The 26,861-nt window shown below is 36.2% G+C and overlaps 1 protein-coding gene across 2 annotated transcripts in view; it reads left to right on the plus strand.

The window, feature by feature from the left end:
- OLA1 (Obg like ATPase 1) overlaps nucleotides 1-26,861 on the plus strand; it is a 130,969-nt gene that overhangs the window by 68,617 nt on the left and 35,491 nt on the right. For both annotated transcript variants that reach the window (XM_085066427.1, XM_085066428.1), the window contains 3 exons: nucleotides 10,949-11,124; nucleotides 23,237-23,317; nucleotides 23,584-23,681. In XM_085066427.1, the coding sequence (XP_084922553.1) occupies nucleotides 10,949-11,124; nucleotides 23,237-23,317; nucleotides 23,584-23,681 (355 nt within the window). The remainder of the gene's footprint in view (nucleotides 1-10,948; nucleotides 11,125-23,236; nucleotides 23,318-23,583; nucleotides 23,682-26,861) is intronic.

The following is a 26,861-nucleotide window of genomic DNA, read 5'->3' on the forward strand; positions in this document are numbered from 1 at the left end:
AAAAATCATTATTATTAATTTTGATTTCTAGAAACCTATAGACAGCACTTGTGAAAAATTTGGAATTGCTTTGCAAGGGATAAATCTGCATTAATTTTACTGCTTCTTTTGCATTAAGTTTGTTTTACATTACAAATATGGGTCAGAATGTCCAGAGGGAAGGCTTTATGACAGGTCACATTTTTATAAGGTAAACTTACTGAGAAGAGGCATTTTGCTTTTGTTTTTAAAGCTATTCACTTGGCAACACTGCACTTCATTACATACTTATATAGGGTATATGCATACCTAACGGCACTGATAAAACAGTATTTTCTGATTTTAAATCTTTATCAACTGTCATTTTTATTAGACATTGGTTGATCTTCTCTTAAGTATGTTTACTCCTCCACACCTCCACTGTGCAATGAAATAGATCCTCAAGGGAGAAACATTGAGATAATGGAGAATAAGGTTCTTTGTTAACATGTGATGGACTGAGTTTACAGCTCCTTATAAATACCCTTCTTCTAAATACTCTCTTAGTTGTGTGGTAAACAATGACTGCTCTGTAAACATAGCTTTCTTTTCCCTACTCTGTCAAATTCTAGAATTCATTTTTATAGCATTTTTGTAAGGCACGGCAAGGAGTTTTGACAATTTTGTAGGGCTGATGTTTTTATCTTAACAAAAAAGTCATTTTAACTCTTGGAATATTTGGAATCTACTTGGATAACTAACTTCTTGTAGCTGAAAACTTCTTACTGAGTTTTTTTCTTGGTATTTATATAGCTTAAGTTTTTGCTTTGAATGCTTTTGAAGAGAAGTTGCTGTATTGAAACAATTTTGTGCTCTTTGTTGCGGGTTTCAGGAGGGTTTGCATTCTGTGCTGAACTGAGCAGCTCATTCTCTGTTCATTATTTTGCAAAGACTAATAACCTTCCAGGTTGTTGAAGAATGTGTTAGAGGCAGCTGAGCTCTCTCTGCACAGGAGTCAGAGTGGCTCTGCAGAGTCTAGTGGTTCGGACTTCATTGCAGCACTAGGAATTCAGTGTTTCAGTAGGAGAACAGTCATGGTAACCACTAAGTAGTGCTATTCCAGACCCAGTAAAAACTTAAGAGTTCAAGTGGTTTTTTTTTATTTCTGCATCTTTAACATAATTAATCTGTGACCCAGATAAATAGTCCATGAATAATTTAAATGTTTCCTATATATCTGGTCATTCATCATGGCCAGGTAGAACTGCCCTGTGAGTTTCTGCTAATGGCTGCTAGTTGTTATTCATGATCTTTGTAGACATATTGTCTTAAAAACATAGTTATTGCTAGCAATTGTATTTTGTTATGCAGACCCTCAGAGATTATAGCTAAGACTGACACCAGTCAAGTGCTTGGCACTGAGTATTCCTAAAGAGAAGACCAGAGTGACTGACCTTCAGAAAAAAGGGATAGAACACAGCACAGAGGTTGGGTGTTTCTGAAAGTAGTATGAATACACAGTTATGCATATAGGCATGTTTCTACTTTCCAAATGGTTTCTGCTTAGGAACCATGTTTTAGTACTGTGTAGATGCTGTCAGATTGCAAATACATGAGTTTCAGTCTACTTTTGAGTAGGAAAATTATCTGGATACATGGTACACAGAGACATGTTAAAAGCTGTCCACTGATGTTTGTGGCCAGACCTTCCGTGTGCCATATCCTTTATGCAGGCAGTGCTGCTGCAGAGCACTCACCAGGAAAGTTTTCAGTCATTAGAACAGAAAGTTACATAAAGTAGAACATGACTGAGCTCAGGGTGGCAAGAGCACTTGTCTCTGAAGCAAACATTTTTCAGCCTTTTTGGCTTTTGACCATGCTAAGTTCCTAATTTGCCCCTTCTTTCAATTAATACAGTTGTAGTTTGTAAAAATCTGAACAGAGAGACTAGTTTTTCTCTAGGGAATTCTAAACAATTTATGTGGTATGCCAGCCATCTCAAAAAGTTTTACATCAAGTGCTGCCTGCCCTTCCTAAGGTGTCTTCTGACAGTGAATCTGAATGAATTTCCTGGGTAACATGTGCTGCAAGAAAGGAAATGAATGAGTATGTCCCAATTGTGTCCCAGTTATTTGGTGGGCAGTGCAGTGATAGTATTTAAAATATATGATCAGGGGCAGCAAGAGCAAGTCCTTGGCAAATGGGGGGACAGAGGGCTCTAAGGTTGATTACTTCAGCTGTCAAATATTCTTTACCCAAATGTCCTTTACCCAGTACAACCAACTTGATAGCAAATCTCAGCAAGTAGAAGGTTTTGCCCATGGAGTGTTGTCTACAGCCCAATGACACCAGGATGAAAGTGCAGTGGCAAGTAAACTCAAGAGTAAGAGCTCTGGAGCAGAATTTTACAGATAAGATCATTGGAGTGACTGTCTTGGTAACAACTTTTCTCTGATAAAACTGCTTCCATCAGGAACTGGGTTGTGGTTTCTTTGACAGCTCTCATGTCCTGAAGTGAATTGCTTTGCCTCAGTGTTTCCCGGGGAGATTATAATTCTCATCTCTGACCTTGTGCAGTACTCGCTTGACAAGTACTTTTATGCAAATGTAAATTCTTTGTATGCTTAAGAAGTTGATACTACAGTCATTTAGAATCCTGTATTGCTGCTCCATGCTCTCATTGTGTGTCTGCCGGTGCAGAAATAGATGTGCCCTTTTTTGTCAAATACTCCCAATAGATTTGATATTGAAAGGGCTGCCATTCAGCTGCTGTTTCAGACTTTTGGGGAGCGGTGCTTGATTTGCTCTCTCCTGACTGGTGTGGTATTAGGGCTCAGCAGGGTAAATGTAGCTGCTTATCTTTTATATAGGTAAGTAATGAATTAAGTCCTAATACTGCGCCAGTCAAGAAAGCCCAAAGCAGCTGCTTTTGCCATCCTGAGTCTGTATAGCCATATGGTACACATAAACCATAATGTTGTGTTCAAAGTCATTAATGCTGCACCTAATATTCCGAACCGGATTTTGTTGCTAAAAATCAGCTAAATTTGAGGATAAAAACAAGTGTTTTAAATGGAAATTAAAGCCTTTTCTTATACTTTCACGTTGCAGGTAAAACAAAATAATTATTGCCCCGGTGACTGCTTGCATTTAAAATAAATAAATTTATACATATTATTTTTAAAAAATCTAGTTAACTTTAAAATATGTAAGTTTTCTTGTCATTTAGGGTTCTGTGAAGCTGATCATCAAGAGGGTTGCAAATCATTGGCGGTTTCTATTTTCAGAGTTCCACATCCCAGAGTAATTTGCTTTAATTTCACCCAATTTAACCTATACTTCACACCATCACCATTCAGCTTTAATAGCTATGTTCTATGCATAAGAAAAGCAGATAAATGTCCACAATTAGGCTGCGAGTGATTACAACTAGTTAGGGCTTTATGAAGACAAAACTTAAGGGGCTGTAGCACAAAACAAAGCCACAAAAGATGTCTGAAAAAATTCTTTCTTCAGAAGTCAAGGTTTACTACAGCATTTTATTTAATGTTTTTTGTACTTGATTTTGCTTATGTTGAAGATGTAGGCAGGTGCACCTTCTTCAACTGAAAATTACTCTGCTTAAAGAATATTAGGTTTGTTTTACAGGTGATTAATTTCACTTGAAATTAGCTTGCAAAGGAAAACATGCTAAACCTACTTTATTTGTTGGTTCTTTGTTAACATGTGCTTCGTTTAAGACGCTATAAAATGTTGACTCTGACGGTATTATTTGGTCCTTCTAATCATAAATATGCATAGTAAAATGTACTATCATCAAAGTTTAGTGCATTCTGTAATGTTAAATATATCTGTACCTCATTCCAAAATAGCAGTATCTTTTACTGTTTAAATCTTCAGAGTACTGATGATAGCATGTCAAGCTAGTCTAAATATAGATATTATTTATAATTTAATGGTGGTTTTTTGACACTTCTAGTCTTGTTTTTTCATAGCTCAAAAAAATACCCTTCTTCTGTCTCTCCACCCAGGTTATTGTATTTTAGTTCATTTTGTTCTCTCCCCTATTCCCACCAGTTAGTGGCCAGATAAATATTGCTCATTTATTTCAGGGCTTATGACAGGATGTGTATGTGTATCATGACATGCCATATCAGCCTTTGCCGAGCAGCTCTTTCTGATAACAGTCATTGAATGTGTGTGGGAGAGGAAGTGCAAGTACCAATTATTTTCTAGGTCTGATTTGTGGTGGTGTTATTAGAAATTCCCTTATAGTTTATTGACAAAAAATGCTGGTTATTACCCTAAATACCCTAATAAATGGGAGTTTCAGCTTGTGATGCAGTTCAGATTCTGAGCAAATTGTAAATATCCCTCTTAATTACGGCATAACATATACCAGTACATTGCTTACCTTTTGTAAATGAATGCAAGATGCCAGAATGCTATTATGTGAAGCTTTGTATTAGCCAAATATTTGGTTACGTTTTACTGTAAGGGTAAGGATAATTAGAGAAATGAAGTGACTGGTATATCAAATATAAATTAATCTTGAAAATGTTAATTAATTTCCATAATTGCAATTAGGAGCAGAATAAGATAAGTTTGGAAGTAGTATTTTGATTTGGATTTTAGCATCTCAGTGGCAGCTTGGAGCAGCTAGAAACAATAAGGTTTAGGCAATAGGCTGCTTCTTCGTTTTTGTGTCGAACTAGTTTTATATGCTATATCATAAAACTTTCAGTCCAATCAGCAACTACATTTAAATACTGCAAATTGTGGCAGCAAAACAATAATTCTGCTGATTAGCCCCTTTCCATTTCTTGTAAGTGAACTGTTTATGCTGTTGAGTACCTTTTGAAAAAAGAAAAAGCCAAAACAGCCTTGATTAGTCAAGGAGTAATTGGATGACTTGATTTTAGCAAGAGAATGAATTGGTTGATGATAGCCTGTAACTAAGTGTAGTGGTTCTGTTCAGATGAATACATAACATACAGTCATCAGATCTTGACAGGTATAACATAAGCAATGCAAAAATTTCTGGAGGCTGAGAGGTAAATTTTGTCAAAGGAATTCTGAAGCTGATTTTTAAAAGAAATGGAAAGAAATGTGCATGCCATTAGATGATACCGTTTAAAAGTGACATTTGTTACGGCTGTCCTGTATACATATTTATGTGCTCTTATTTTTGCTTGTCAAGAACAGATCTAGACTATGTGTCCTGGCTGCCATCAAGACCTTAAAAATTGACAGCTCCTGCACTTCCACAGGGAAAAGCCAGAGTCAGGTTGCACATCTTCTACATCCATTTGTTCTGTTTCCTGCATTTTTTTTAAATCCAGTATCACTTGAAATAAACGTGCAGACCCAGCTATTGCTGCATTATATCTTTAATGCCACTTAAAAAATTATTTTTGGGCCCACCGCACTTGGACCCAAATAGCTCAGATAAAGTGTTTAGCTGAAGAGAAACCCTTCCCCAAAACTGAAAAATACTTCAAGTTCGAGCCTACTGGGAACAGAAGAAGGAGCTGGGTGTGGCAGTGATAATTTCCAAGCTCCTCACTTACAGTAATTTCAGCTTAAGTCATTATTTTGGGGCCGTTAGATGGCAAAAATGAATTCTGCTCCTGTATTATGCCATACCATTTTCCTGTCTAAATACTTGTCTTGTTTTAATAGCAGTATCTGGATACCACTGAAACACTATGGGAATTTTCCACAGCAGATATTTACTTGCAGTGAGTCTAATGTTTGTAACTCTGTAGTCTTTGTTCTTTTACACTGAAGAAAGTGACATGCTTTTTTAAAGCTAGAATGCAAATCCATTAGCATGTTACAGGAGATTATTTGAAAATAGACATATATATATAAGAAACTCAAAATCGTGGTTTCCATTCAACTTCCTTTTGACAAACTTCTGATAAAATTATAGTTTACTTCTAGTGGGGTACACGAGAGAGACAACAGAGAAGTGGTAGTAATTTTTTTAAATGATGAAATTACTGATAAGGGTTTCCCAGTTGACCTTCCTGTACTGCTATATGATTAGCTTAGTTGTTGACAAACAGATGCTTCCTTGGGGAGATTGTTGAGTAAGTCTGTTCTATTTCTGTATTTTTTTGCCCATGTGGCAGATGGATTCCTTTTTCCTCTTACAGTAGTACGCCATAGTTTCCTGTAGTAGAAAGAGGGCAGTTTTGGAGCTCAGGCAATATAAGTCAAGGAAGCAGTCAAAAGGAAGGTGGTGTGGCTTGGGGAAATGTTTGAGAAATGCCGAGTCCTTATATTTTAAAAGTAAATCCGTTTGATGAAGACAGGGGAAGTACAATAGATTTTCATTATATTCATTGGGGAAGGTCATTGTCCACAGGTAAAACTGTCTTGAGAACACAGTGGTGTGGCTAGCTTTGGAGATGTGTATTGTAAATATGCTTTTAAATTAGTATTATTTTAAAATAAAAAAGTGGTTAGTTAGATCAGGTTGTTGAAATCCCAAAATATCACAACAGGTTTTTTTAAAAGACAATTTTTTTAGCACAACTTTGAAAAAATTGATTTCTTAATGATAATTTTGGATGCTAGACCACAGAGCCCAGCTGCCAGTAGCCTGGCGGGTGTGAATGTGCTACAGAGGGTATTGTGCAAACAAGTTTCTGACTTTGTAAACATCCCTCCTATTTACAGAAGTTGAGGCCTCATTATGTCAATAAGAAGAGAGACATGGTGGTTTTGAGGTTCACCAAATTTAAACACACCTCATCGTCAGAATGGGCGTTACCTCTGACAGGTGACCATGTTTGCCATCTTAGTTATTTTATAACTATTCCATTCTAGTCCTTTGTTTCCTCACCTGGATCCCCTATTAGTATAATTTTGGGGAACTTTGCTCCCTCATTTTTCTACCAAACCTTCACTCAAGCTATAAGCAGCTTGAGATCAAAACAGGACTACCAGATGTCTGTTTCTCCTTCTCCCCTTTATTTTTCTCATGGATTCTGTTGTAATGAGAGATCACTATCAGATGAGCCAGTCTGAGGATTTATTTGTCAATGTTTGGTTTTCATTTTTCTTTTTCAATGTCCTTAAACTAATTGGTATTGAGTTTTTTTGCCTGATACCCAAGACACTCTTATCTGTTCTTTCAGAAAAATGAAATTCTTATTTGTTTGCCATCATCTTGTATATCAAGACCCACCTCCCATTTTCCCCACTTCCAATTCTGCAGTTTTTCATTTCAACAGGCTGCTTTTCTATGTGGTGCTTGATACCAACTCCTTAGGCTAGTGCTACTTAGTGTTCATGGTGTGTGTCCACCCTGTGCATCTTGTTCATTGTACAGCTATTGCACTGGCTTTAATTGGACAGTGATGGGATTCTTAGTACCCCATTTGTTGTACTTACATACAGAGCTTTTAGTTTTTCTGCTTTGCTGCTGTGTATGCTGCAGGGAAGGTAGGGCTATTGTATCATCTTCCCTAACAAAAGAGAGATAAAGGCCTTCCTTGATAGAGAAATTTCACACAGAGGCAGAAAGACAAAGTAATAAATAGCAATATGCTGTTAACAATCTACTTCAGGTAAGATTTTTAGATTAAGATTATAGTTCTTATTTTCATCATTGAAAGTTGCAAACAATGTGTGCATTTTCTTGTATGTGCTATTTATCAACTCAGTTTTGCAACTCCATTTTTCCCCTACTACTTTGCATTTTTATATAGGCAGTTTTTAAAATGAGGTGCTGGGTACAACATTTTTCTAGTAGTTTAACTGCTACTTTTTCACAGCTGTACTTTTCCCAAGAGATCTCATCTCTTGCCCCGAGCCTAATTCCTAAGGTTACTACCAGCTCTGTCTTGCTATGTCTGCATGCAGCTCTGCAGATCAGAACTGAATTCCCTACAGTGCTCAGTGTGATTTGAACCAGACCATCACTACAAAGCAGGCTGGAGGCTGACATAATAGATTGTTCAGGCACCTCCCACATGGATATTAAGACAAAGTTATAACTAAGACTCTTTCATCATAGTTGTGTCACTCTACCTATTCCTTCTCTTCTTGAGTATCCCCCTGTCGTGTCTCTAGCTAGACTGTTGGTCGGAGGATGGTCTGGTTTAGGTTGATGACTGAAGTCGACTTGGACAAACTGAACAAGAGTTCATAAATAAAACTCAGTGCCTGTTGCCTTGAGGAATCTCTCGTTTGTACCATGGTGTGGGCATTACTGCCAGTTTGGTATTTTGTATATAGAAAATCTTAAAGCTACCACTTTTTTATGGACTGTGTCTATCTAAAATGGGAATTCCTCTAAATGTAGAATTGAAAATTTAAACTCAAAATACATGGGTTTAATGGAATATACAATATAATGTTAATTTATTCCATGAGAATAGTCAAGCCAACCCTGTGAGGAGGAGGAAAGGCTCAATTGTTGCCTCGAGTGGGAAATCATCACCTCAGGGATTTTTACCCAAGCAAGCAACTACCTGCTGCCAGACGCAGGTCTCTTGTCATCATATTGCCTGGATGAACTGCAGGATGGCTGCTGACACAGGCATGATAGAAAGAGGAGACTTGAAGAAAACTCTGGCAGAGCACTGAAGAGTCCACGGGTTAAAGCCTTTAATGAACTGAGAAAAAAGCGAAGGTGAAGTGTATAGAGTCAGTTTTATAGGGGTGGAAATACAGTACATTAATTGGGTTTGGATGAATAAAGAACTTTATGGATGTTTTTGTGGAAAGGAATGGGAAGATTTGAGGAAATGAAGGTGATTTGCTGGAGAAGTATTTTGCTGTTGTTGAAGAAAATAGAAAAGTGTGACTAATATATAAGCTGGTTTTTGTTGTTACTAATTCACCTTACACTTGCTTTTTCAGAAAAGCTTCATTCTTCTTAAGACCAAAACAAGCTGCTTACTTTGTACTTTTATGTTCTAAATGCAAGATCTTCAAAGTGATGCAGCTTTTCTCCTGACTTCAGAGTGTGGGAATTTCTGTTGTTTTTTAAATCCATGGACACCAAATGCAGAAGGAAGATGTGAACAACTTGAGAATATATTATTTACATGGTAATGGAGGCTTTTCCTCTTAATAAGAGGACAAAAGATAAACTTTTAGCTGCATAAATACTACATACCTGTTTAGAAGGCTGACAAGTAGACTTTTTGTTGATCTGTGTGGTGACATCTTCCTACTTCCACCCTTTTTATTCAATATTTTCCTTGGAAATAGAACAGAGCTGTTAAACTGTTTTCTAGTATTTGTTCATTGGAACAGCCTGTATCTCATTCAGTCAGGCGTGCAAGTAAGGATGTATAGAAGACAAGGGCTATGGTATCTCTTCCTTGATTGCCTGGCATTGGTATAGATTAGTGTGGAGTGTTTCCATTTGACAGAGCAGCCTGTTCTCTCATCACAGCCAGCATCAGAGTTGGATTGGATCTATTGCTGAGGTGATTTTGCTTGTACCATGGGAGCTCACTGATGATCTTTGGAGAGAAACAGTTAATGAGAGGAGGGAACTTCTGGTAACCATTATTTGAAAGACTTCTCATAAATTTGTGTAAAAATGGTTTTGATATTTGGCGATGAACAACGTTTTAAACCTATGTTCCGTTGGCACTGATGTAAGAGCTTTGTTGCTGAAACCATTGTTTTCAGCAAGTTAAAAGAAAAGATGAAGTTTAAGATGTGCATGACAAAGAACACCCACAACTTTCTGTATACCAGTTGAGGAATTGTTTGTTGTTTACCCTGTTTCCCAACTTTTTCAGTATAAGAAATGTATTTTATTTTTTTCCTGTGTAAAAAAACCAGTTGATTTTAATTCTGGTAATGTTAAAATAACATTATTTTCATGTTTGATTTCTCATACATATCGTTAATTTTACAGGCTAGGCATGCAAATACTCTGAAAATTGATCCAGGAAGATGTAATAAACTATTTATAACTGTTAATATTTTATTTTTGGAACACTTACTGATTTTTGGGGGAGCAGGATTTTTTTTTTTTTTAGGTTATGCTGCTTATCTGATAATTTCAGTCCTAGTTGAATTATGTTGCCAGATTGTCATCAGAAGGGCATGAAGTCAGCACACATGCGTCAGTAATATCTGGTTGTTTTAACCTTATGTTTCCAGTTGGCAATTTGAAATTATGGCTTCAACTGCACTTTAAATATGTGATAATAGCATGTGTTTCTAATAAGGGCCAGCACCATTTTGTTCAGATACTGTGAATGGTTGTCACTCATATATGACAAATGCACCTTCATCTGCTTCTTTGATGGCCCCCTAAAAACCATACCCTCAAATCAGGCCGATGAAATTAGCTGCTGTGTAAATTGTGTGTCTGAGTGGTTCATTATCTAATCACCGTCAGAACCACAGTGATAAAGTAGATTGAAACAGGGACGAGGTCTGCCAGATGATTTCAGGCCTTTTTTTCTAAGCTCTGTTTCCCTTGGAAACACTAAGAGTCGTTCAGAACTTCGGAATTCTTTGTCTAGAACAACTTCTTTCCTTAATGCGTAAAATTGGTCAGCCAATGAGGTCTGCCAAGGTGATTTGTAAGGTTTTCTTTCCATGATTCTTGTAACCATTACTGTGTGTATTAAAATGTTCTGCGATGGTCAATTTAGCTACTATGTTTGCTACTTCTAGGTTAGATATTGTTAAACACACTAACTACTTTCAGGAAACTGCTCTAGCCTATTCGTTTGTAGGAGAAACTCTTAAATGCTTTGAGTCCTCTCCTGAAATGGCACAGTGCTATGCTTTGTATACACAGAGAGCAAGCTTTGGATTCTGGAGTTGATATGTAAATTAACATACTGAACTGGTTTAAAATGTTGCACATGATACTTGTACATGGGCGGTACAACCACATGACTTTTCACTTTCAAACTTTTTGACTCATTATAGTATGTTTTAAATATGTGTTTCTTGTCTTTTTAGCTTAATAGGTAATACAAGTGTTCTTTTGTTTTAGGAGCATTTGAAGATGATGATATCACTCATGTTGAAGGAAGTGTAGATCCTGTTCGTGACATTGAAATAATACATGAAGAACTTAGACTTAAAGATGAGGAGCTGATCATGCAGAGCATAGATAAGCTTGAAAAAGTAGCTGTAAGAGGAGGAGACAAGAAATTAAAACCTGAATATGTAAGTATATTACTTAGAGAAGTAAATCGTTAAGTACTCTTGGCATTGAATTGAAATACTTATATTATGGGGTTTTTGTATTGATCCCATATGTGTAATACAAAACACTACTACTATTTTTATTTATATTTTAAAGTAATTATTATTATGAGTTGAAAAAATACTAGAATGACTTGCTGTGTTTTCAGTGTAAGATTTCATAGATGTAGTTAATTGCAACTTTTGAAATTTAACTGTTGTTTTCTTGCTGACACAGCTTTGTATGAGAATTGCCAATCCTTTGTCAAACTTAAATCAGTGTGTAGTTGTAATTCAAAGGTCAGCAGTCACTTCTGACTTATTCCTGCTGTTAAGTTCTACTGTGATGTTGATACTAGTAGTCCTGTAGCCAGCAAGTGAATGTGTTTTTCGGTGTGATTGCACTTGTCTTTTAGTGCGTGTCAAATAAAGACTGCTGGTTAAAAGTAATTTTAGAATCTTGTTGTGGAAAGCTGCTTAAGTGAGCTCAATTATCACAGGGTAGTAGTGGTATTTCTTTGTAAATTAGTAATGTATAATAATTATCAAATTCAAAGTGTATTTTTTGGAAATTGTAATTTTACTGCCACTTGTCTTTTGAGTCCCCTACACTTTGCCAGTAGTCTAGTTATTAATTTTTCTTTGTCGTAAATATTTCCGGTGGTATATAAAATGCATTCACTAATTATTACAGCAGTTTATCAGTGTGGAAATAGATTACTTATGTCTAGCAAGTAAGTAGCAAAAAATACTGTTTGCTCAGATGGATTTTTCAATAGCAGGTACTAAGAAAAACATTTTTCTATTAGTGCTGGTAGGTTAATTCATCAGTATTGAAGTGCAATGAAATCTGTCTGCCCTACCTAGTGTTTGGAAATGAATAGGAACTGAAAGTGAACATCCCTCCACAAAATGTTCAACTGCATGATGTATGTTAAAAAGCACTTCTTTGGTAGCTTCTGTTCATGAAGAACTGGTCTTCATCTGGCTTGAAAAGTATTTTATTCCATGATTGGTCTAGGCCGGAAAAAATAGCTATTGTTGGATGATTTAAAGGCTTTCATATAAGTCCAGAGAGAGAACCAGGAATGCTTCATTTAAGGTCTTATCTGTCGTGTGAACCCAGCCCTGGGTACATGTGGGCAGTGATTTTTATCTTTTACAAAAGGTTTCACATGCTTAGAGGAATAGTGCAGTTTATGCCTACAGTTTCAAATAGCATCCACACAGTATTTCACCTTTTAATTCATCTTAAAGAAAGGGGCAAGCAAAAACCCTGTCCATAGCGAATTCAAAGTTCAGCCTGAGGCTAAATTTTACATTGGTATGACATGATGAAAATGAGGAGTGCTGTGATGCTGTTCTGCCCCAGCCTTGAGCTCTTCTCGCTTACTTTGTTGTGTGGCTGTCTTTGGAAACAGCTTTGCTCAGCTCCTCGTGATGGAACATTCCTGTCTAGTTTTTGAGTGTACCTCTCTGGATGCTTTGAGGATTTTATATCACAATCGATGTTCTTCCTGTGCTAAGGAAGAAATTGGCACTTTTCTGATTACAAAGAATCATAACTGGAGTGTGTTTTAAACAGAATTTGTAATAGTGATCATGTAACTTAATGGGTGGTAGGTACTGTTTTGATTGTATGACAAGAGTTGCTCTTACTCATTTTTTTTAACTACAGAAAGTTGGTATGTGTTTGAAAACAGAAAATGTCAGATTATTCTCCAATAAGGGAGACTGTAAATAAAAACCTCAAATCTAGAAACACACTTGAAATAAATTAAATTTCAAATCTTTATTATTAATCTGTCTTTACCCAGTTTCAGTTTCTTACCCATTTCTTTGCCTCTTGCTTCAGTCTCCTTACTGTTACTTCATCTGTAGTTCACTTGTCAAAATGACTTTGTCATTTTGTATTTGTAACTCACACTTCCTGTCACTTGTTGGGTTTTTGTAATCCTGTTTTTATGAACACACACAGAGAAAACATCAGGTTCTTGAAGTCATGTTGCTCTGCCAGTTCTGTTCTCAAGAATAGCTGTTACACATGACCAATCTCATCTGAGTTTGTCAACAACAATAGAGGTTTCAAAGGCATGAAATTCCTTTGTTTCTTGGGAAGGGGTGGCTGAACAGGGTGGGAAGGCACAAATTAATGCTTCCCTTGAGACAAAGGCTGCACACAGGAACTATATCACTAGGGAATCTCTTCAGGGAAGTGTGGGGCATAATGCCTGAGTCCTGCTGATCTTGGACCTTCTTGCCTGTCTTCCCTTGTGACTTACATGCTTGAATTGTAAGGTATACACTAGACTTTGTAAAATGGACTTTTTTAATGGTGAAGGCCTGTGAAAGCTCTTTTCTTTGCCTGGTAAATCAATCCTTAGGTCTAGTTACACAGCTTCGACAAACAGGTTTATGTAGCTTTAAGACTCAAACAGCAGCTCTTGGGCATTTTCAGCCACTACTGGGCTTATTTAGATGTTCATCCACTGGGTCATAAGGCACCCCTGTACAGTTGGCCTTACCTGTTTTCCTTTCATGTTTTGTGTTGCAGAGAAGGCCTGTGGTTGCATTCTATATAATATACTATAGTATAGTACAGTGGGATTGGCTATGCAGTAAATGACTTGCAGGTCTAGGTGGAAAACCATATGGGATTGGTGAAAAAAGCAGTTAAAGATTGTGCCTCCTTTCTAAAGCGGTAGCCAAATGTTAGGAGTGTTTAGGCTAAAATTTTGGCTGTTTGATCATTCTGCGCTTTCTAAATCCATTGCATTCTGCATTTAGGTTGTCTGCCACGGAGAGAGCTCCCTGTCCAGCACAATTTGTAATGTTTCCATGCAGCTTGCAGCTGCTGTTCTATGCTTTCTCCTTCCAGGGGAAAAAAAAAAAAAAAAAAAATCATTAAGAGACAGTATAGCTTGAAGTTAGTACTTTGTTCCAAACAGATTGTCTTTAGAAAAAAAGGGAGGATGGGATGTGAGAGAACTTCTCAGGATTTGCTTTTTAAAATTATTTGCCAGTATAATACATAGCCATTGCTAATATTCTGTTCTTAGCAATATTCTTCTTTTGTAGCAGACATGTGGAACAAACAGCTCTCGTCTGTGGTTCCCAGTCATTTTTCCTTTCAGGAAAACTAGGAGGTTACCAGGGAAAAAATTTGGTACTTGTAGATTGTTTTGGTTTTGTTTTTAAGCACAATTTCAACATTTTAGTGTCTCTCTTTTTTTTTTTTTTATTGTTTTCTCTCCCCCATTCTTTTGGGACCAATTCAATGTGAAGACACTTGAGAATGTCTTAAGTGTTTCAGCTGGTTGAGAGTTATAGAAGTCCCTTGTCTTGTTTCATAAATATGAATTGTCTGCTTTAGAGGATTCTCCTTATCAGTAAGCCACCACAATTGTAGCTTGATGGTCTGAAGTCTCCAAAAGGTTTAGCAGGAGAAAAATAGAAAATTGACAGTGTGTATCACTCGATAGTGCTTAAATCTGAGATTTGTATTTGATTGCCTGCCTTCCGGCATGGTGTTATAACTTGTTAATTATCGTTTTTCCTCTGCCTAAGCCCACATTGCCTACAGGTGGTAAATTCACCTTTGTGCAGTGACCTGGCTTGGCAGTTGAATAGTGTTAACTGTTTGTCCTGTTTCTCAGAGAATTGATTTCTCAATCCTCTGTCAGCAGAAATAAGCTGACTGTTGTTAAGGAGCTATCAATGAAATAATGTTCAAGTTCTACTTAAAAATCAATGGCACAATATGGTCCAATATCACCAACATGAAATGTTGACATAGGCTTGGAATAGCTTCCTTTACACGTGTGTTGTCTGTTTTGCAAGTATTCCCACTGCCTTCTCAGAAATGACTGTCTGCTATTACTAAGGGTACTAGTCTTTCAGACTCGGTATACCTTTAAATATTATTTTGGCTATAGCCTTCTAGAGAAATATTGCAGAATAAAAATACTCCTGTTATTTGCATGTATTAAAACAGTGCAAATATAATTACAGAAAGCAATCGGAGTCATTTTGATTTTATATTTTTAATCTGTCTGGTGCTCATATATGCAGAGACATGAGATAGATACTGAGTTAAACTTTATTATTAGCTTATTATTCATCTGTCATTTTGGATAGTAGGGGATTTCAAAGTAAAATGCAAATATGTGTGATTTTTATAGATCAGAATGTACAAATGATAAAATTAATTTAAAATATTTTTAATTTATGGGATTTTTCAGTCCTGGAGAGAAAAGTGTTCAATTTAATACTGTCTAATACAGTTAAGTGAACATTATTGTAAGATTCTCTTTCAATACCCTTCCAGCCTGATTCAGTTCTAGACCTTAGAAATAGACTCTCTGAAGACAGCTGTTCCTTCAGCTGTTGGCTGGTGCACAAAATCTTGAATTCCAGCATGCAAGGATTCTTATGGTAATGGTATTGAGATTTATGTATCTGACTACAAGAGTATTGTTTGTAGTTGAGTTGATACAGATTATTGAAGTTAGTGATATGAAGAAAAAATCTTTAGGTCAGAATCAATGTGCACAGTGTTTGAACTTCCAGTTTTCAGTTGCAAGGTGGCTTTTACAGTGGGTCAGGATCAGTGTTCACTGCATTTGAACTTCCAGTGTTCGGTTGAATGGGATGTTTTCACAAGTCTGTAAAGTCTGTCAGTTTAAAAATAAGATTAGTTTATCAAATCAAGCATGTTTTGTAAGAGGAAAAGCAATTGCAGTTATGAAAGGAGCAGTTAGAGACTCCTTTTTTGGGTAATGGTACCAGAACCATCCAGTGCATATTCAACCTAAAAGAAAGACTTCAAGTTTTGTTTTGTTGCTGCAATGGGCAATGAACTAATAATGAATATGTACACTCTGCCTATGGTCATCGTATTTGTCATCATATATGTACTTTGAAGAGTAAAGTGAGTCTTCCTAATGATGGTTTAAGTAGCTTTAATTGCTTCCATTCTCCTCCCTTACATTTCATGTCTTGGTCCTGTCCTGAGAATACAGTAACTGTTTGAAAGGTGTTTTTTTGTTCATCATTTGTTGTTAAAATCACTGATATGGTATGGGAGACACTTCGCATACATCAGTCTACCATGCTGAAGCTGGTAGATTCAGTTTCTTCTCATTACCGATACATACTAGATGAAAATCTTTCCTTCCTGCAATATTCTGATGAATGGGATGGTGCCAAGCAGAATTCGCTGACCTCTTGCTGCAAGCACTTGCTATAGAGTTCTCACGGATGGATGAACTCTTATTTCCTCTAACTGATGATGTCAGTTGGGAATGTTCACCTTTCTTTCATTCCAAGTTGAAGATAAATACAGTGATGAATTGTATAAATTCTTTTTTTTTTTTGCCAGTTTCTTTGGTCTCCTTAAGCAAGGAGAGTTTGAGAGACCAGTTTGTTCCACGGCAGATAGAAAGAAAGGAGCAGTGTACACGTACACTGTTGACATACTCTCTGCTGATGGCTTTTTCAATTGCTAACTTAAATCATAGGGAATCGAGAAAATATTTATATTCTTAATGCATATAATTATGCCTAAAATCTTGAGTGGACCATTTACTGTGCTTAATGTGGTATTTAGAGAAAATTAAAGTTCATTCTGGAGAACATTTTGAATGTAGCATGGCAGATGTTTGTGAATTGATTGGTAGTAAAGCCTGACTTAAAATTACCTAATGTGTAAACACACATTTATATTATTTTGGTATTATCAGTAGACAGAGAGAAGTCAGTGCTTAAATACTTTCTGTCAAGACAGATCTTTCCTTTGTAGATTTGACAAGTGGCTTAAAGTAATTAATTTTGTAAATGTCTCTCTGGGTATGTCTAGATCCAAGCCATTTTAAGTTGTACATGCATACACCAAAATAACACTGTGTACCAGTAGCTGTATTCTGAAAAAAACACCTTTTTCATTTGGCTTAATTCCACATCTGCAACAAATGCATTCACACATGGCTGTATTTGGAAATTATTGTGTATAGACTAATGCAATAAGAAAAGTTTAGGGAAACTCTACAAAGATGTTTCATTTTACTTTTCAGTGCAATTTCCCTGTTCTGAATTTCTGAACTGCTGGAAATAATCACTTGTAGATAGACTGCTTTCTGTCTTCTTGCTTGCTTTTTTCTTTGAGAAGCAACAAGTGACTGTTTCTTTATGCATAATGCTGTAGAGCCCACAAGGATCACCCACACAGGAGAATTTGGGGATTATTGACATGAATTACATTGCCTGGAATGCCTGTAGGATGTTTTGGGTGACAGTGCTTGTTGTGGTTCATAAACATTATTGGCATCTAGTTCTAAGTAAATCTTATATCATGTACCACTTGTACTGACTCTGTTAGAAGGTATTAAATAGAAGAAAGGATAATACACTTGTCCTAAATCCATTACTTCTTCTATTGTATTTTTATTAAAGTCAGTGAGCAAGGGAATTGTAAGAGATTAGACATTGTTTTGTACCACAGAGGAGCTCATTGTCACTCCACTTGATGCAGTACCTGGTTTGTTCTCAGCTGCTACAGCTTATTTAAGCACTTACCACAATGAAAAAAACATGATCTAGCCTTTTCTTTAAACTGCAAAATTTGTCTTAATTGTCTTTTAAAAATGCCATTGTTTTTAAACAGCATTTTTAGAATAAATTCTTACTTTGTCACTTCAGCTTCACTCCTTTAAATCTCCAGAAAAGCTCCAGGAAAAGCAGAAAGCTGAGGCTATGCTCAATAGAAGTGAAAAGATATCCAAGGAAAGCTCTGACTGAATGGAAGGACTGTGGGTTTGGTGCACTCCATACACCTCATGTTAACAAGGAAAATTGTGTGTACTCAATAAATTGGTCTTGGTGCAGCACAGTTAAACTAGCTATGAGTACCTCAAATAACGTTGTTATCTTCCTGTATCTGAAAAACCATCACAGGAATTTTGAAGGCCAGATGGAATAATAATCATGATCTGGTTTGATCTCTTGCATATCCCAACTTAATTCTTACAGTCATGGTTAAAATGGAATGTATCTCTTATGGGAAGAATTAACCTTTATTGAAATATTTTCTGGCTAGAGATAAATTACTTAAAATTGTCTCAGCTATGCCAGTGGTTAATTATCTTTACTGTTTAGAAGTATGACACAGCTTTAGTCTGTATTTGTCAAGCTTCAGCAGTCATTTGATTTCTCTATACTAGTGTGAAAGACCCTGTACATGTGAGGTTTTTGTTATATATATATATATATAAAATGCAATAAGAGTGAAGATACGGAATTTAAGAACGCCAAGAACATCATGCATAAGCACTTTCTCAAAACCTCTGGTTTTTCACCAGTTTTTCATTATTTCAGCAGAGGTAGGTGTGTAATTACTCCCGTTGGACATTAGGCTATTTATATACTCACAGATTACATTAGTCTTCTAGTTACAATACAGTTCATTTGCTTGTGACCATCTAGGCTTGTCAGTCACCCTCTCAAGAGGGAAGTCCTCTGCTGGTAAATACTGTATCCATCCTCCCTTTGTCTCCTGCCCAGCAGTGTATGAACTTTGGTGTTTTGTACTGAAAACCATCGTTTGCTTTCTCTAAAGTCGTGTGGCAGTTCTGGTCCCTACACAGGTTCCCACTGTTAGTGAGTTACTGCTCTCAGAATGTGTGTGTCATTAACATGGTCTTTTTTGGCTGTTGAAAGATGGTATCCAGTGAAATGCAAAGAGTTTGTTTGGAGTGTTACCAGAAGCACATGCATTGGGACTTTTATTTACAGTTGTGTTCTGAGACCTGCTGGTTAGGTGGTGTTGACTAAATGTGGTGCATGCAGTGATTTATTAAAGAAATACCTTACGCCACTGAACCAGATTCCTTAGGGAAGTCAGAATATGTTATTTATATACTACCACCTTCATTATTGATATGTGATGGTGTTGGACTTCAGTGTGAAATGAGAGGAGCTAACTAAGAGCTACAGATAATGTTTTAGGTACCCCTTAAGGCTTTTCCAAGCAGCAGAGCAGTGTAAAGGATAGAATTTTAGGCAATTGAAACATTTTAATAAAAAGTATTTAACTGCTTTTGAAGCTTTTACAGGGAGATGGTAAGTTTTAATATCTTGGAAGTTTTGAAGGGAATTAATAAGGTGCTGAAGAACACTCCATACTTCCCTTGGTGGGGGAAAAAATCTGACTGTACTCACAGGTACTCTGTAGTAGTGGAGACTTTTGCACTGCCTGCAAGATCACAGGGAATTCGCTTGCACTTTGAAGTGTGAAGTGATAATCCTCACAACTGCTTATTTCTTTATTAAATTTGCGGAAGTTAATTACATGCCCTGCTAATTTACAACAAAAAAATCACAATTCTCTGATGCCAAGTAGGCAAGTGAGTTTTCCAAGCTTCAGTTTAGTCCCTCATGCTGTAAGAAGAATTTGGCATTGGCACACATTATTACTATCATTCATCCAGAAAGTCTATTAATGTATGCACATTTTTCTACACAGTAGTGTCTCATGAGTAGGTCTTAGTAAATCTGCTATATGCTATTTTACACATATTTCATTATTTTATATTGCTGGACTTAATGTCCTGCTTAACATTTGTGAGTTGACTACTTGTGGTCTTTGGAAAATGAGAGCAGGACCTAAATTAAAATCACTGTATTTCATATGGCTAAATATGCTGAGTATTCATATGTTCTAAATATATTATCATGAATATAGTCAGAAATTAACTGATTTTTAAAACAGTGATATTTGATATTCATGAAGTTTGCTGTATTTCACGTGCCTTGACAACTGTAAGCAAATTGGAATTTGGAGATATTTTTGGTGGCTTTCTGAATGGTTCTTGTTATAGGGTTGCTAGCTGAAAAACAAGAGTACCCCCTCTCATCAAAGAAGGTGATGTGGATCATTCTGCTGGTGACAGATTGACCTCAAAGTCTGCAACTGGGGAGGCCAGATCTAATGAAACAGAGTGGATCATTGCTCTGTTTTCTGCTATTAAGCATCTCTGAGTTAACTTGGGTAGTGATTAAATGTGTTTAAATGACTGTTACAGCGATACAGAAGATAAAAAGGTTGGTTCATACTCTTTCCTCAGTCCTAAATAGAAGCAAATAATTAAAAATTTGGCTACATGAGAAATAACTTTAAAATGTGCTATTTGAACGTTTGTGAGTATTGGGGCAGCTGAGTTAAAAACAAATATGTGGACAAATACTGCCTTTCTTCATATTATCTTTGGTGTTTAACAGTTTCTTGTTAAGGAATTGTATTAAGTCTCATTTAAATGGGACAGCACCATTCATGCAGGGGAATCTGAGTTCAGCTGACCCATTTTTAAGTTTCTGCATTACATTCTGCATGGTGTGACTGCTGCCCAGATAGTCCATCAGGGAACTTCTTTGTGTCTCACAGCTTCATCAGCTTCATACAAAAATGTTGTATTTGCTTACAAGTTTCCATCCTTTTATTTAAAGAAAATTTTCTAGTACTTCACCAGCTTCCCTATAAAAGCAAAATAAAATTGCAAGTTTGTATATGGTTGTCAGTTCTCCCCAGCATATTCAGCTGTAGGTCAGCCTTACCTGTGGAAATTGTCCATGTAATCACTCCTTTAGAACAACAGTTGCAAACAGCATCAAGTCAGGTAGGTAAACAAGAACTTACTAAAATTAGTCGGTGCCAAAATGGTTTTAGATCTGTGTGTCACTATAGGTAACACATGAATGTGGAAGAGAGGTTTTGATTGGCAGCTCTGTGCTTAGATAGGATTTAGAAAGGCCAAACTTTATTTGCTGTGTTGATGCTTGAAATTTTCTGGACATTCTGTGTTGTGTAGCTCCCCTTACAGTGTGATTACAAAACATTTCGTTTCTGCTTAAGCCTAAAAGTTCAGCTATGATGACTTGTGCTGTAGTAGTTCTTTTCTGTCAATTTTTTATTGACTCCAATTTATATGTAGCAATGTGTTGCTATTGTGTTAGAAACTGTAATGATGAAAGCCATGTGGTAGGTGCCCACAGAACTAGTTTAAAAGCCAAAAGAGTGTGTAACCAGAATTCCTTCACTGCTGAACAGGATTCTTGGAGGTTGTGTTGATTTTTGTATGTATCTGTTTAAAGAGAAGCCGAGGATAAAGATCTTAAGTGAAAAGTACTTAGTGGTAGAATTGCTTCCCTTATCTTGTTTATACTGATTAATTAAAAAATAAAAAGCACATAGGGTTAAAGATAAGATGGTACCACTGTTTTCTTCTTTATGTGTAATCTTGTTGCATGTCTCTACATAAGCTGTTCTGGCCACTCATCATAGTAACCAGCTGGGCCATTTCACCTGCTGGAGCCATTAAAGAGGACTCTCTCCCCCTAGATTAATCCCCTCCGACATTAGTTTTTTGCTCTGACAACTGGAGCAGGCATTCAGAATTTGCAGGTGGCCAGTGTGACGCACATAATTGCCTACAATTTTAGGCAATGAATAAAAATGGTCTACATTACTTGTCAAAGGTTGTATATGCAGTGCCAAGTGAGATCTATGGGAAGCCTTTTAGGGTTTAAAGAACAGTTAATAGCAAAGCTGCACAGTGCTTTTTTAATCATAATGCATTTGTAATATAGCACTTTGATCTTCTCCTTGTAGGAAATGGTGTTATATTAGCCACTTTTAAACATTTATGAGTGAAATTCAGTTATAGGAGAGTAAAAGTGATTATTCTTAGGCAGAACATGTTAGATTTCATTAAAAGTTTTAGCTTGCCCCTTCCTTGTTAAAATCTGTGGGGAGTCCTGTTCCTGGAGGGTTTCAAATCAGGATCTGAAGATTTAGAAGAGCTTTTTCTTTTTTTTTTTCCCTTCCACTAAAGCTACTGCAAGACTAGAAAAGAGGGTAGTAAATACTGATGTTATTTGTGCTTGTTTATAAATGTCCTTCAACTGCATCGCATTAAGAGCAAAAAATGTTACGTGCTCAACAGTTTAGGGAATGTTTCCTTGTATTTTAAAGATGTTAATGCTCAATTGCATCGAATACAACTTAAAAAAATGCATTATTTAAAGCATGATCATAAATTATCTACAACAAAAAATAGGCGACTCTAAAATGTACTACTCCTAGAAGAGCAGAGTTTGACCTTTCAGACCCAAGAGCCTTTTATTAACACCTGCCTGTAAGGAGAACCGTGCCACACGCAGCTTTCGGATTCACGACCACAAAACTGATGAGGAAAGGCTTGAAGGGTTCAGTTTGTGTCACTTGCTGTTTGCCGTTTCCATTTCACAGATGATTAATCTTTCTGTGAAGAAAGGCCAGAGAAACAAAGCACATTGGGCTCTTCCTGCAGTTACTCCTTCTGAATGCACACTAGCTTGCTAACTAAAAGGCCTTTAGATTTCCTGCCGAGAGAGATGTTCTGAAAGTGAATGCAGCTGGTTGGAGGTCACCAGTGCAAGGCTCTTGCCATTGTGTAATGGAGGCTTTGGCAGGTTTCATTTTGGGGGGGGAGGGAGAAGGTGTTGGCGAAAAATTAATGCGGAATAAAAAGGGCTTTGGCCATTTGAATTAATTTCTTGAGGGTGGATCATCAATAATAGGCTCCATTTCTTTTGCTCACAATTTAAAAAAAAAAAAATTTGCTGTGTTTTGTCCCACCCATTCTCTTTTCTTAATGGCATGTTTATAGTGTACGTGGTCTCTCCCGCTGGATGCTGAAATGTTGCGTCTTACTGAGTTTGAAAAGCAATCTAAAATGTACTGATTTTTACGTATATTTTATGAGCTCTGCTGATGTTCGTGGTGACGAGAGATGATACTTGAGTATTGTGTATTTAACTTTTTAATTGTGGGGTTTGGATGACTTTAATAATCCATATTGCTCTTTAGCGACTTTTAAAGCAGCAATTTCTGTTTTTCTGGGAGAGTAAAAATTTGTTTCTAAAAGGTGTTATCTAATTTTTGGGTTGTGTGTATGTTTTGAATCTTAATGTATACATGCCTTGTTTATGGAAGAGAATAGTCTTGATATCCAGCTGAGTTTTTGACTTTGTTTTTTTTTTTTTTTTTTGTGATCTTGCGTAGGACGTAATGTGCAAGATCAAGACATGGGTAATAGATGAAAAGAAAGCTGTCCGCTTCTATCATGATTGGAATGACAAAGAGGTAGGCTATAAATATTATTCCATGAATTGACTTCTAATTTTGCTACCTGTTACTGGTTCTTTTTAAAGTTGGGGTTTTTTTAGATTTCATATTCGTAGTGTATAGAATGTTGAATTTATTAGCTGAAGCTAGGCTTATCTGTGATTTATGTATTACACTTGAATTCTGTAGTCTTCTCAGACGTGCCATGAGGAAAATTACCATAAAATTAATTCCAGTTGATTTAAACAATTTTTAAAATTCTCCCACTATATTCTCACTTCCAGATTGATGTTTTGAACAAGCATTTGTTTTTTACTTCAAAACCGATGATCTACTTGGTTAATCTCTCTGAAAAAGACTACATTAGAAAGAAGAACAAGTGGTGAGTGTGTACAAGTTAAATGTCTAAATTTATATTTCTGTTTCACATTTTTCAATGGTCAGTAATTCCTTGCACATTCAGATCACCAAGAATATTAATTAAAATAGCAATGTGAACTAATCTTATACTTCTGTTACTTGTTATACTCCCATTGACATGCAGCTTGAATACAATGCATATGGTGAAACCCTGACTGAAACTGCAGAAAAGAATATGCTTTCCTTCCTTAAGTTTTCACGTGAATCCATTAACTGTGAAGAAAATATGTTTGACTTAGAAGTACTAGTTTAGATAAACATGTGGCTTTATCATATTCTATAATGCTGGTTGTCTGAACAACATCTTTTTCATTCCCAAGGAATGAATTGAATGCCGGAAGACTCAAGCTATATGAGTTGCACAGAAGTCTTTCAAACAAAATTGCACATTTTAACATTACTCTTCTGTTTGCAGTTGGGTGCCTGGCTTTCTTGCCACTGCTTGTGTGTTGCTTGTGGTTACAGGCCTCTTTTGATGGGCTTTAATGCCATGAACAGATCAGGTTTTAGTCAGGTATTTCTGACATCAATATTGTGACTGAAATATATGATGGTTACAAAATCAATCTATCAGACATTCAGTGAACTGGATAAAGATCCAGTCCTAACATGGTAGACGTATGGTGGGAATCTGCTGATGAGAAGTACAGCATTTAGCATGTCATTGGAAGCTCTAGATGGCATAAATGCTGCTCTGTGGAGGAGGGAACGGATTAAGTAGTTAGTATATGATGAAGGGAAATCTATAGCAGTGTATTTAGTGTAAAAAAGCCCAACCAAACAGCAAATATTTTCTTAAAATTCAGAATTTTAAACACTGTACTTGTGAGATACTTTGAAGATGTATAAATGTATGTTTTTGAACAGATATATGCGTGTAACTCATCCAAACTAATCAAAAGTATCTAAAGCGGAATATCTGAATTCTCCTAAAGTACACCCTCTGTTTCTCCCTGTACTTCATTAAGTACTTAGATGCACATGGTTTCAATTTTCCATTAAAAATTCTCATTTCCATATGATATCAAAGAGTGAGAAGGCTTTAAACTGAAAAATAAACATTCATAGACTGGAAGCCAAAACAATAATTAATGTCAGATGGTTAACTCCAATAAATCATTAGAATAAATTCTGTGAAATTACTGCGACTAAAACTGTCCTTTTGATACTCCAAGACATTTTGTGTTGGTACTAAAGAACAAAATTTAACGTATTTTAATAGCAAACCCTCTCAGTCTCAAACACAGACACAAGTCTCAGAATAGACTTGATAAAAAATATAATAATGTAAGCTCTTCATATTTGGCCAGACTTTATAATTTTAAATTCATTTGTTCCTTTAAATATTTTTGGTATGACAATCTAAATATAAGAAGTGGTTCTACCCAAGGAAGTCGTTAAAATCAGGATAAATTCATGTTTGCTCTGTTATTGTAAGGTGATATTTTTTTCAAAGTACAAATGCTGAGGTTTCTTAAGGTTTGCTGTAACAGTACAGACACTAAAGTTTATGTGGAAATGGATGAGTCGGTTTTGCTGTCCAAAAAAGGATCCTCACACCTGTATTTGGATGATTACAGGTAGAGCTCACTGGCTCTAATTGTACAGTAAATACCATTTCCCAGACCCTAATGGTAGCCAGACTACTTAGGCGACGCCAGTCTGTGATTTAGCTGTCGCCAGTCACCCCATGTTTTTTGTGAGAGTAGTTGTGATGATGACATAGTTAAAACCCAATTGAAAGCGAGTCTTTGGATAAATTGCAATTTTTAATTTGTAAAATATTGTATGTTTGAACTGAGGAATCATATAATGAAACAGTTTAGCTGTTTCTATTACAATTAATGATTTAGTTTTTAAAAAGTATACACAGAGCTCATGGATGTGAGTGTAATTGTAGCTGAAAGATCAAAGCCTGGGTATCTGAGTGATGTTCCAGAAGAGAATTTACCACATAGCCATTTTCAGTACAGTTTCTGCCTCCTGCTGTTCCTATTTTCCCTCAAGCTAGCCATTGACTACCCCCTGTGCATCCCTGCTCGTAAAAAATGATTGAGGAAGTATTTGTCATGTATTTATGAGTGGGAAACATTGTGTGATAGGGAAAGGCATCTACTAGAACTAGAAAGATTGCCATTTCCTTTCCTTTAGCCACTCTGCCACAGCTTTAAATCCTCTGTTTATGCAACATAGTTTTTATATTTAAGATCAGAATAAATGTTTTCTATGAAGGATGCTAACGGTAGGATTCTGTCATTTGTGTGGTACAAGCAGATGTAAATGATTAGAATATATTTTACTGTTAGATGCCACCTCGTGATTTGTATTATTATTTTGAGGGGTAGGTACTTATATTTGAAATGCAAGCCCCATTTAGTCTTAGTCATTCTTCTCAAAAAAGTTTATTTCTGAGTTTAATTTGTAATATTACTATAACAAAAGTAAGGTTAATGCAGGAAATGCTCAGCCATAAAATGCTTTTGTCAGACTTTTGCAACTACAAAAGTGTTTAAACAGCAAAGGATAGAAGAGGCTTTTTGATTTTGAGTGGAGAGGAAAACTAAAATTCTCTTTGTTTTACTGGGTCATTCTTTCAGAATTAATGAACATTTTAATTGTTAGTTAAAACACACTTATATTTAAGTGCCAACCTGTTATTTTTCAATCCAAGAAAAGAAGAAAACACTGTGAAAGATAGGACTATTGTGTATTTGAGTAGGTGTATTGACCTTTTGAAAGATGTAAAAACTGGAATGGCTCCAAGCAGTTACTTGCTGGTTTTAACAATGTTGAATTAGTCATTCAGTTGATTTGTGATTAAGACCTAGCCCCTGAAGAGAAGCTGACATGGCAGCTGTGTTAGTCGCACTTATGTTATGATCAGATGACAGTAATCTTGATGTTTATGGGGGAATCCACTGAAACCATTCTTAATACTCTATTGCTGTGCACTAAATGAATATTTAAACAATTCTTTTAATAATTCCTAATGTTTTTTTATCTGGATCTAGTATCTTAACTATGGTATACATGTATTGGAGTTTTACCATGAAAATATTCTAAATAATAGTAGTAGTAATAATAATATTATTACTACTACTATTACTCAGAATGCAGTTAAAACTGCATTCTGAGTCACAGG

This window comes from Lichenostomus cassidix, chromosome 7, assembly GCF_008360975.1.
Source record: "Lichenostomus cassidix isolate B80296 chromosome 7, HeHo_3.0, whole genome shotgun sequence".
Lineage (NCBI taxonomy): Eukaryota > Metazoa > Chordata > Aves > Passeriformes > Meliphagidae > Lichenostomus > Lichenostomus cassidix.